This window comes from Capricornis sumatraensis, chromosome X, assembly GCF_032405125.1.
Source record: "Capricornis sumatraensis isolate serow.1 chromosome X, serow.2, whole genome shotgun sequence".
Lineage (NCBI taxonomy): Eukaryota > Metazoa > Chordata > Mammalia > Artiodactyla > Bovidae > Capricornis > Capricornis sumatraensis.
The window spans coordinates 79,947,973-79,960,382 of record NC_091092.1 but is presented as its reverse complement, the minus strand read 5'-3'; the positions used below and the strand labels follow the sequence as shown (position 1 = coordinate 79,960,382).

Here is a 12,410-nt window from a genome sequence, read left to right as displayed (position 1 = left end):
CAGCGTTAGGATGCTTTAAGGAAATAGGGTTTTTTTTAAATGTGAAATCTCCTGATTTCTGTATCCTGGCAATTATTTTTCTTTAATCCAAAGTTTTAACCAACACTGCTCCAAACACAACACATCTGTTGACTGGATGTAACCTGCAGGCTGTCATTTTGAGACCTGTGCTGTAGAGGATAGGGTACTTATGGAAGCATAGAAACTAACAGAGTTAACACTTCAAAACACTTTTAAAAAATAACCATGTACATTTCTCACTGGGTTGCCCCATTCCAATATTTCTACTGCATATGAAGCCATATGTTCTTCTGAGGAACCAAAGTGAGGTTCTAGATCAAATGCAATTTGTAGGACTTCTGAAGGCAATGGTGCAACCCAGGGTTTCAGTCAAGCTTCAGAAAGCCTGGTAGAACATGGTAAATTGAGATCAGTAAAACCTCTGAGCACAACAACCACTCTCAGGAGTAGCTGTTATTTGTTCTTTTTTCACTTTAGGGGGAGAAGAAGCAGCCTCTTTGAACCCTTTATGTATGCAACCAAGTCAAAATGTCAGTGATATCACAGATAAAACACAATATTATAGCTGTTTAAGTTTAAACTTTCATTTTATAGTTGGAGAAACTAAGGTACCCCAAAACAGTGACTTGGTCAGAGTGACCCAGCAAACCAGTGTCAGGGTCAGGTCTACTGGTTTCTAGTCTAGTATTCTTTCTAATAATTCTGGGCTGTAATAATTAAGGTAAATCAGCCTGGCAGTTCCCCCAGCCAGCATCTAGAATTCCTTGACTGAACAAGCAGGACCTGAGATTGGCTAAATGCTCCTTTTAATTTTATTTTCATTATGATGCTAATCTTTGAAAACTTTATATTTCATCCATAAGGGCTAATGAGGAGACAGAAAGATTATTTCTGAAGGACTGAGGCCATACATAAAGTGTCTGAGAGAAAAAATTGGCTGTGGCTAATATATTTAAGATTTATGACTTCTGTAATCTTGAGGCTGACCTCCCCACCATATGCTTTGCTTTTGTTCTTTTTGTTTCTTTTCTTCTGTATTCTTTCCTACTTCCCCTTAATTTTCTTCTTTCCTACCAGCCTAGGTCTTCGGTTCGGTCCAGTCGCTCAGTCGTGTCTGGCTCTTTGTGACCCCATGGACTGCAGCATGCCAGGCTTCCCAGTCCATCATCAACTCCTGGAGCTTACTCAAACTCATGTCCATTGAGTCAGGTCTTAGGCCTACCCTTTTCAGGTCAATAAAACTGCTAATTATTCCTCACATGGGAATATTCCTCACATAGTGACCAAGAAGCATACATACTTCCCCTGCTATGGTCATTTGGCCCTCTATAATCACAGACTAATGACTCTTGTCAATTTTGACTAATCCTTTGCATACTTCATTTTAGGGTCTATTATTCTGACATTTGCTACTTTTTTATTTGTTTTTCCGTTTGTTTTTTGCTCTGAACCCTTTTCTGGTTGGTGCAGCTATTGAAGATACTGCAGTTGCAGCAGTGTACATCTGGAACACTTGGCCGGCGGACTTGTTGAACTTCCCCAGGGACTACTCCAGGGAGAGGAGGAGAGGGGTGGAGAGGCCAGAACAGTTGCCTGCAAGTAGAGATGCCAGTACTGTCTGGCCATTCTGTGGACCATGCTTGTAAAAAAAAATCCACCTTATTCTGGACCTCAGTTTCCCCATTTGCTTGCTGAAGGCACTTGTTCTCCACTCCAAACTCCTGTTGCAGTGGGAGAGGAAAACTACACTGGCTGTGGATTCTCTCCTACAGCACTTTCTACACTGTAAAGGGATCAATACGTTGAAATAATATACCAAGAAATCTTAGGGACTGTTTTATCTTGCATGAGGCAGCATCACTTCCGTTCCACCTGGCACAGATGGGCTTCTTACGCTTAGACCGAGGCCCCAGACTCACTCCAGGAGTGGGACTGACCCACCCCATTCTCACTCCCTTTGGCTCTCAGGCTCCTGGGTCTCCTTTTCTTTTGGCGGGCCATTGAATTGCAAACACAGCAGGCATGGTTTCATTCCAAACCCAGGACTGTTTTAATTAGTTTAACGTCTGCTAAACGCTTTGAAGATTGAAAGAAACAGATAAGTACTGGATGATGTTATTAACAACTGCAGTTAATTGCAAACATTTCTATTAATACTAGTTTCCGCCTCCTTTTCTTTGCTCTAGTTTCCTTCCAAGGTTCCCCAATTCTTCTCAGCCTCCCTCGCCTCGCCTCCTCCTCTCCCCTCTTCCCCCCCAACGCCGAACTGGCGCTCTAGGGTTAAATTGGGGCGGAGTCCAGGGATGAACGACAGCCACAGTCACCAACTGGAACCGGGCGAGCTAGAAGAGCTGGGTGGGGCCGCGGGACAGAGGCGAACCCACACGCCCCCAGGCCCCGCCCCGCGGCTGGAGGCCCCGGGTGGAACTGTAGGGGGCGGGGCGCCGAGGCTTGGCGGGCCCGGTGGTTGGGCGTACCAGCACCCGCTTGAGGCACGGGGCGGGGTCGGCCGGGGCCTCCTCCCTCATTCCCTCGGCGGGCCGAGCCGCCTGTCCCTCCCTCCCCTCCTCCTCTCTTTCCCACCCCTCGGAGAGGAGCTGCACATGAGGCTGCTCCCTGCTGGGTCCCGCCCAGCCTCCGTCGCGCAGGAACGGGTCCCTGCAGCCCCCAGCCGATGGCAGGACAGTAGCCGCCTGTCAGGGGTCGCGAAGGGCTGAGGCAGACGCGGCGGCTCCCGGGCCTCAGAGAGTGGGTGTCTCCGGAGGCCATGGGCTACCCCGAGGTGGAGCGCAGGGAACCCCTGCCCGCGGCAGCGCCGCGGGAACGCGGGAGCCAGGGCTGCGGCTGTCGCGGGGCCCCAGCCCGGGCGGGCGAAGGGAACAGCTGCCGGCTCTTTCTGGGTTTCTTTGGCCTCTCCCTGGCCCTCCACCTGCTGACGCTGTGCTGCTACCTAGAATTGCGCTCCGAGTTGCGGCGGGAACGGGGAGCTGAGTCCCGCTTCAGCGGCCCCGGTACCCCTGGCACCTCGGGCACCCTGAGCAGCCCCGGTGGCCTCGACCCCAACGGTCCCATCACCCGCCACTTCGGGCAGCGGTCCCCGCAGCAGCAGCCGCTGGAACCGGGAGAAACTACGCTCCCCCCAGACTCCCAGGATGGGCACCAGGTGAGTCACTCTGGAGGGGCAGGGCCCCCTCACCATGTGCGCAGGGCGGGGGCCGGGGAAGGACTCTGCCACCTCGAGCTGAGTTCGACGGCTGGACCGGGGAGGTGGTGGGCGAGCCAGGGAGAGGTCGCCTGGGGGCAGGTTGTCCTCGGTCCCTGGCCCAGTTCACCCTGAGTCTCTCAGGACCCCCGGACTTGGGAACTCTGGCCGGCGCCCGCCGCCCCCGGCTCCGGCTGCCTCGGGAAGAGTTGGCGGCGCTCCCAGCCGGGCCGCGGCGCGAAGGTGCGGGCGCTGCCCCCTTGGCCGACTAACGGCAGCAGCCTGGCCGTTCTGCTCCCGGTGAGATTCTCCGCCCGCTGTGCTTGTTTTTTCGTGTCCAGAGCTGATGCCAGCACTAGCAGACTCTCGTTTGGAGTTGGAGCTGTAAACAGCTGTAATAATTGCTCCACGCCCGTTGAAACAACTTTGAACCGTGTTTTCCGCGCGAGGTCCTGGTGCGCTGACCAGATCGTGGACTTGTTCACACTTACCTGCAATTTGAGACGAATTGTCCTCGGTAATTTAGTGAAGATCAGCGCCCCTGAAGAATTCTGGTAGAAATATACCGTCTTGCTAGACAACTTTTGAAACAGCAAATCTCTTTATTTAGGGAAATTTAGTGCACTTAAACTAAATATTCTCGTTTGCCATATTTTGTCTCATGTAAACTTAAGAGAAGCAGCCAAGGATCTTTTTGAGGTGGTTGAAGAATAACAGTCAATTTGTTCCTCTTGAGGAAGAGGGGAAGTTGTGCAAATAAGCTCCTTGAGGTGAGCGACCCAGGCCTTCTATATTTACTACCACATTTAGAGTCATTGCCCTACTGTATAATATTGTTTGTGCTACTTTGACCACCCATCCAAAGCTGGTGTTGCATTCATGACAATGCTGTAATATTAGGACTGACACAGTTTCTACATTGTAAAGTTCTCTTGAGCCTTAAAATGTTTTGCTAGCGCACTTCAACTTATATAACAGTTTATCAGAGAAGTGAATTAATAGACATGCTTCTGGTACTTGAAACTTTAAACACTGTTGCTACATGATAATTAACTAGGATTCTGGTTCCCTTTATCTATCCACCCTGCATCCCTGACTATACCCAGTAGAAATACTTAGCAGCTGAACATTGGTATTCTGTGAAAAGATGAAGGATTGAACTTCCTTAGTCAAATAGTGACCAAGGCTTTTTGGCATTCAGAATTGACAGACCTGTTTGTAGGCTGAAGACTAGCAGAACAGCTGCATTCTGGGGATTCTGTGATGGTATCGGATTCTCATATGGTCTATAATGACGTTTAGTTGCCTTTGCATGGTACTTGAAATAGTTCTGTCTAGGTTTAAATACAGTGCCCTGTCTTCTGTCCTTTATTCTTTCTGTTTTAGTCTTTTTGAGGAGTAGAAATAAGCATACTGTTTCTTTACATTTACTGACATCAATTGGTTAGAGTTTTTGTGAATTATGAGGAGCCATGGGTCCTTTTGATAACTCACCTTGGAGAACACATAATTCCAATGGGGGAAATGACTTGTCTAAAGTCATACAACTATGATCAAAATTAGGATGGTAGCTGGTCTCTTTGCTCCCAGTTCAGTTCCCATTCCATGATATACTACTTTCTGGAGACTTTTTGTCAGGTAGCTGGATAGAGCTTTGTTTGCATCATTTTTTACTCTACCTTCATTTTAGCCAGACTAAGTTTAACCATGTATTCCTTATTTTTCCTGAACTTCACTTTCAGGAGAATTAGAGTATGCTTTGAAGGAATTTTAGCCCAAAACGAACTTAAGATTTAAGGATATTAGTTTTAGTATACCAAGCCAAAAAAAAAAAAAGGAAATGTTGATTGGCTAGTAAATTGATACTGCTACATCTTGGGTAAAATTTGCAGTGCCCTGGTGCACCCTCTGCTGGCTTTGCAAGGACATTCAATTGCAGTATTGCTGACAGTCAAGATTCTAAATTGTGCTGACAGAATCTGATTCATAAATAAGGAAGTAAACAGCCTAGTGGGATTTGGCCACGTAGGTCATATTTTTATATTTCAGTTTTCAACACAAACAGCTGCTGTTACAGCAACTCTTAGATGGAGAGGAAGAAAGATAAAAATATACACCCTTCCATGGGCAAAACACTCAGGTTTCACACCAGTTTATCTGCAAGGAGTGCAGGCAAACTGATAAGAATAAATTGCAGGAAGATCTCATGAGACCAAGTAGGGAGACTAGTCACAGGTACTTCATTGTATAAGGTCATGCAAACCTATCCATGCTATGAGAGGATGGGCTCAGTTATGACTCAAGAAAGGGATCTAGAAGTCACTGAAGATGTATGTATGCCATCTTTCAATTTTAAAACTTTAAAAAAAGAATACAGAAGGAAATTAGGGCAGTCAGGATACATAGCAGAGAGATCAACAAAATTCTCCTAGGGACTTATTAGAAAAGCCTCCCGAGTGGAGACAGTTGTTCATGATAAAAAATGAAAGGGTCACTGTGGACCTTCTGGAATCATGCCAGTCTCCTACAGCTGGAGTAGCTGAGTATCTGGAGGTTTATCTGGATATTCACTGGAGATGATCCCAGGAACTATTATAAATACATCACATCAGTCTCTGAGTCAGATAATACACAATATTATTGTTAGAGTAAAATAAAAATCACTGTTTATGAATCTGTGAAGAAGTTGGCCCAGTTGTGACTGTGGTCCTAAAAGCCAAGAAGATGGTGGGCATTAACAGGAAGAGTGTTGAAAACAATGATGAAACAAAACTCTTATCATTTCCCTGTAAAAGACGAAAAGTGGATTTGCATTCACAATCATATAGGTAATCCTGGTGGCTGCTCATCAAGAAAAACTTAACAGCTGATACAAATCCCCAGAAGCCAACCTAAATTGATCAAAGTGTTGCAAGGATTTTCTAGTTGTTTTTTTCAGTCTGTAGAAAGAAGGATATGATCAAAGTATACTAAACCATGAGAGAGATGAGTAAGGTTAATGTACTGCTGTAATTTAACAATATAGTTCAATAAATAGAAAGCCTGCTATGAGCCAGCCACTATATTAGGTATTCAGTTCAGTTCAGTCAGTTCAGTTGCTCAGCCATGTCTGACTCTTTGAAACTCCATGGACTGCAGGCTTCTCTGTCCATCACCAACTCCCGGAGCTTGCTCAAACTCATGTCCATCGAGCTGGTGATGCCATCCAACCATCTCATCCTCTGTCATCCCCTTCTCCTCCTGCCTTCAATCCTTCCCAGCATCAGGGTCTTTTCCAATGAGTCAGTCCTTCACATCAGGTGCCAAAGTATTGGAGCTTCAGCTTCAGCATCAGTCCTTCCAATGAATATTCAGGACTGATTTCCTTTAGGATGGACTGGTTGGACGTCCTAGCAGTCCAAGGGACTCTCAAGAGTCTTCTCCAACACCACAGTTCAAAAGCATCAATTCTTTGGCACTCAGCTTTCTTTTAGTCCACCTCTCCTATCTGTAAATGACTACTGGAAACACCATAGCTTTGACTGGATGGACCATTGTTGGCAAATAATGGCTCTGCTTTTTAATATGCTGACTAGGTTGGTCATAGCTTTTCTTCCAAGGAGCAAGTGCCTTTTCATTTCATGGCTGCAGTCATCATCTGCAGTGATTTTGGAGCCCAAAAAACTAAAGTCTGTCACTGTTTCTATTGTTTGCCCATCTATTTGCCATGGAATGATGGGACCAGATGCCATTATCTTAGTTTTCTGAATGTTGAGAGTTGAGCCAACTTTTTCACTCTCCTCTTTCTCTTTCATTAAGAGGTTCTTTAGTTCCTCGCTTTCTGCCATAAGAGTGGTGTCATCTGTGTATCTGAGGTTATTGATATTTCTCCTGGCAATCTTGATTCCAGCTTGTGCTTCCTCCAGTCCAGCGTGTCTCATGATGTACTCTGCATATAAGTTAAATAAGCAGGGTAACAATATACAGCCTTGACATACACCTTTCCCTATTTGGAACCAGTCTGTTGTTCCATGTTCAGTTCTAACTGTTGCTTCTTGACCCTCATACAGATTTCTCAGGAGGCAGGTAAGGTGGTCTGATATTCCCATCTCTTGAAGAATTTTCCACAGTTTGTTGTGATCCACACAGTCAAAGGCTTTGGCTTAGTCAATAAAGCAAAAGTAGATGCTTTTCTGGAACTCTTGCTTTTTCAATGATCCAACACATGTTGGCAATTTGATTTCTGGTTCCTCTGCCTTTTCTAAATCCAGCTTGAACATCTAAAGTTCATGCTTCATGTACTGTTAAAACCTGGCTTGGAGAATTTTGAGTGCTTGGTATCTCTAATTTTCTTGAAGAGATCTCTAGTCTTTCCCATTCTATTATTTTCTTCTATTTCTTTGCACTGATCCCTGAGGAAGGCTTTCTTATCTCTCCTTGCTATTCTGTATTCAAATGGGTTTATCTTTTTTTTTCTCCTTTGCCTTTAGCTTCTATTCTTTTCACAGCTATTTGTAAAGCCTCCACAACCATTTTGGCCTTTTGCATTTCTTTTTCTTGGAGATAGTCTTGAATATTGCCTCCTATACAATGTCCAGGAACCTCTGTTCAAGGTTCTTCAGGCACTCTGTCAGATCTAATCCCTTGAATCTGTTTGTCACTTCCACTGTATAATAGTAAATGATATGATTTAGGTCATACCCGAATGGTCTAGTGGTTTTCCCTTTCTTCAATTTAAGTCTGAATTTTTCAATAAGGAGTTCATGATCTGAGCCACTGTCAAGCTCTCGGTCTTGTTTTTGCTGACTATATAGAGCTTCTCCATCTTTGGCTGCAAAGAATATAATGAATCTGATTTCGGTATTGACCATCTGGTGATGTCCATGTGTCAAGTCATCTCTTGTGTTGTTGGAAGACGGTGTTTGCTATGACCAGTGCATTCTCTTGGCAAAACTCTGTTATTCTTTGCCCTGATTCATTTTGTACTCCAAGGCCAAATTTGCCTGTTACTCCAGGTAACTCTTGACTTCCAACTTTTGCATTCCAGTCCTCTATAATGAAAAGGACATCTTTTTTGGTTATTAGTTCTAGACGGTCTTGTAGGTCTTCATAGAACCATTCAAATTCAGCTTCTTCAGTGTTACTGGTTGGGGCATAGACTTGGATTACTGTGATAATGAATGGTTTGCCTTAGAAACGAACAGAGATCATTCTGTCATTTTTGAGCAACCCAAGAACTGCATTTTGGACTCTTGTTGACTATGATGGCTACTCCATTTCTTCTAAGGATTATCTTTATTACCTTCACCATACTTGGTCTCAGGTCAAACAACAGGGAGGGAACACAGTCCCGCCTATCAACAGAAACTTGGATTAAAAAGGTACTGAGCATGGTTCAGCCTGTTAGAACAGGACCCAGTTTTCCCCTCAGTCTCTCCCATCAGGAAGCATCCATAAGCCTCTTATCCTTATCCATCAGAGAGCAGATAGAATGAAAACTACAGTCACAGAAAACTAATTCAAACTGATCACACGGACCACAGTCTTGTCTAACTTAATGAAACTATGAGCCATGCCATGTAGGGCCACCCAAGATGGACGGGTCATGGTAGAGAGTGCTGTCAAGACATGGTCAGTGGAGAAGGGAATGGCAAACCACTTCAGTCTTCTTGCCTTGAGAACCCCATGAACAGTATGAAAAGGCAAAAAGATATTAGGTATTAGGCATATTTAGATGGTTGGAAGATTATTTTGTGGGGTAGGCAAATAAAGGTAGTATCTCATTCAGACAGTTTTCCTGAGAGGTACTCTAATTGGAACTCTTAAGGTTTAAGTGCTTAGAAAAATATGTTTGTGCATATTTATAATGGTTTATTGAGAACTGTTAGCAATATTTGGAATATGTCCCTAATTATTTGAGGTGAGCCTTTCATTAAGAGCCTCTTAATGAAAGTGAAAGAAGAGAGAGAAAAAGTTGGCTTAAAACTCAACATTCAAAAACTAACATCATGATATCCATTCCCATCACTTCATGGCAAAAAGTGGGCAAACAGTGGAAACAGTGACGGACTAGTTTTTTCGGCTCCAAAATCACTGCAGATGGTGACTGCAGCCATGAAATGAAAAGGCACTTACTCCTTGGAAGTAAAGCTATGACCAACCTAGACAGCACATTAAAAAGCAGAGACATTACTTTGCCAGCAAAGGTCCATCTAGTCAAAGCTATGGTTTTTCCAGTGGTCATGTATGGATGTGAGATTTGGACTGTAAAGAAAGCTGAGTGATAGAGAATTGATGCTTTTGAACTGTGGTGTTGGAGAAGACTCTTGAGAGTCCCTTGGACTGCAAGGAGTTCCAACCAGTCCTTCCTAAAGGAAATCAATCCTGAATATTCATTTGAAGGACTCACACTGAAGCTGAAACTCCAATACTTTGGCCACTTGATGCAAGGAACTGATTCATTGGAAAAGACCCCGATGCTGGGAAAGAGTGAAGGCAGGAGGAGAAGGGGACAACAGAGGATGATATGGATAGATGGTATCACCGACTCGATGGACATGAGTTTGAGCAAACTCTGGGAGTTGGTGATGGATAGGGAAGCCTGGCGTGCTGCAGTCCATGGGGTCGCAAAAAGTCGGACACAACTGAACAACTGAACTGACTGATTTGAGGTGATATCATTGAAGTTAACCTTAACTTTGCACAAAACATCTCTTGGTTTAACTGGACAGGACATTAGTGTATCTAGATTTGATACTAATTATTAGGGCCAGTTGATCAAGAAAATGACTAGGAATCACTAAGTCCAAGAATTATTTTAGCGGAATGGGATCCAGATAAAATCATTTTCTATAGGGTTAAATTTAAACTTTTCAGTGTGACATTGAAGGCTTTCAATGAACTGGCTCCATTATACTTATCCCCTTTTGTCTCTTACTAATCTACTCCTGCAACCCGCCCACCATATTCTGTCTTGGAATCATTCTCCAGTTGTTATTGCCGTTTTTGTGTTTAATAAATTTTGTGTTTTTATATTAGAGCGCCTTCTTTTCTGTCTTTTTCCACAATACTGGTTATAGTTGGTTATAGTGCTGGTTATAGTTGGGATACCTGAATACTTGTCAACTTAAATATTATTTGGGGCCTTTGGAGATGTTCATATAAAACAAAGAGTTTTGTAACAGGCCTATTTTCCTCAGGTCTTGCTAAGCCTATGAATTGTCACCTATGCTTAGGTGTGTAGATAGCTCCACTGGTAATATTTCACTGGTTTCTAGAATCATTAGACAGTGAAATTGAGAAGAGGCCTAACTACATTAGCTGTATGATGGTGGAAAAAGTTTTCTGCTATGTATCATTTGATGTTCTGTTTTATTTGCATTTAGGTCTTATCTCTTTCTTTTTCTCTTAACTCTTGTGAAAAATAACTTGTAATTTATCTGTGACTACCTTACAGGGAAGATCTCTTTATATCAGAGAACTTCTGAAGCCATTTAATTCCCAAGAACATTACCAAGAAAACCTATTTGCCTTGCCTGCAGGGTGCCCTCTTGGAGGGTCATTTTCATCTGACTAGTCTATAAATACTCATCGCTTAAGCTCTTCTTTTTTTCCCCTATTTTTTTCATTGAAGTATACATACAGAAAAGTTCATAAATCATAATTGTACAACTCGATGAATTACCATAAAGTGAATACACTAATGTTACCAGAACTCAGGTCAAGAAATAGAAGTATTGGTAGCATCTCGTAACCCCCATCTTACTTACGCCCCAGCCCTATCACTATACCATCTTCCTTCTCCAAAGTGAATGACTATCCTGATGTCTAACATCATAGATTACTTTTTCCCATTATGAACTTGATATAAATGAAATCAAGCAGTACATATTCTCGGGTGGCTTTTTTTGGCTTGGTGTCATGCTTTTTTGATATCTGTAATGTTGCATGCAACTGTAGTTTTTTATTTGCATTATTATATATTATTCACTTGTTTGAATAATACCACAGGTTATTCATTCATTCTACTGATGATGAATTTTTGGATTGTTTACTGTTTGGGGTTAGTATAAATAACAGTACTATGAATATTATTATACAGGTCTTTTGGTTATATGTACTTGAATTTCTGTGGGGTATATACCTAGGATTGGAATTTCTGGGTCAAAGGGAATGCACATTTTCAAATTTATTGATAACGACAGCTTTTCTCAGTGATTGTACCAATTTGCATTCCCAATGTATGGCAATGTATGAGAATTCTAGTTGTTCCACATCCTTGCTAATACTTGTTGTCACTGTTTAAATTATAGCCATTCTGGTGGGTCGGTTTGTAGTAATACCACATTGTGATTTTAACTGGCATTTCTCAGAAGATTAATGAAGTTGTACTCCTTTTCATATGTTTATTATGTTTGGTTATCTTCTTTTGTGAAGTGCCTATACAAGTCTCTTGCACATTTTTATTGGATTGTTTGTTCTTATAAATTTGTGGATTCTTTTTTTAATTTTAGATTTTTAAAAATCAATTTATTTTTTATTGAAGGATGATTGCTTTATAGAATTTTGTTGTTTTCTGTCAAACCTCAATATGAGTCAGCCAAAGGTATACATATATCCCCTCCGTTTTGAACCTCTGTCCCATCTCCCTCCCAATCCCATCCCTCTAGGTTGATACAGAGCCTCTGTTTGAGTTTCCTGAGCCATACAGCAAATTCCCACTGGCTATCTATTTTACATATGGTAACGTAAGTTTCCATGTTACTCTTTCCATACGTCTCACCCTCTCCTCACCTCTTCCCATGTCCATAAATCCATTCTCTATGTCTGTTTCTCTATTGTTGCCCTGTAAATAAATTCTTCAGTACCGTTTTTCTAGATTTCATATGTATATGTTTGAATATGTTATTTATCTTTCTCTTTCTGACTTCACTCTGTATAATAGGTTCTAGGTTCATCCACCTCATTAGAACTGATTCAAATGCATTCTTTTTATGGCTGAGCAATATTCCATTGTGTATATGTACCACAACTTCTTTACCCACTCATCTGTCTCTGGACATCTAGGTTGCTTCCATGTTTTAGCTATTGTAAATAGTGCTGCAGTGAACATTGGGATACGTATGTCTCTTTCAATTTTGGTTTCCTCAGGGTATATGCCTAGGAGTGAGATTCCTGGGTCTTATGGTGGGTTATTCCTAGTTTTTTA

At 42.7% G+C, this 12,410-nt stretch overlaps 1 protein-coding gene across 4 annotated transcripts in view; it reads left to right on the top strand.

The window, feature by feature from the left end:
• The first annotated feature begins 2,788 nt into the window (after nt 1-2,788).
• EDA (ectodysplasin A) overlaps nt 2,789-12,410 on the top strand; it is a 344,750-nt gene continuing 335,128 nt past the window's right edge. For all 4 annotated transcript variants that reach the window (XM_068962824.1, XM_068962823.1, XM_068962822.1 and 1 more), the window contains exon 1: nt 2,789-3,184. In XM_068962824.1, the coding sequence (XP_068818925.1) occupies nt 2,789-3,184 (396 nt within the window). The remainder of the gene's footprint in view (nt 3,185-12,410) is intronic.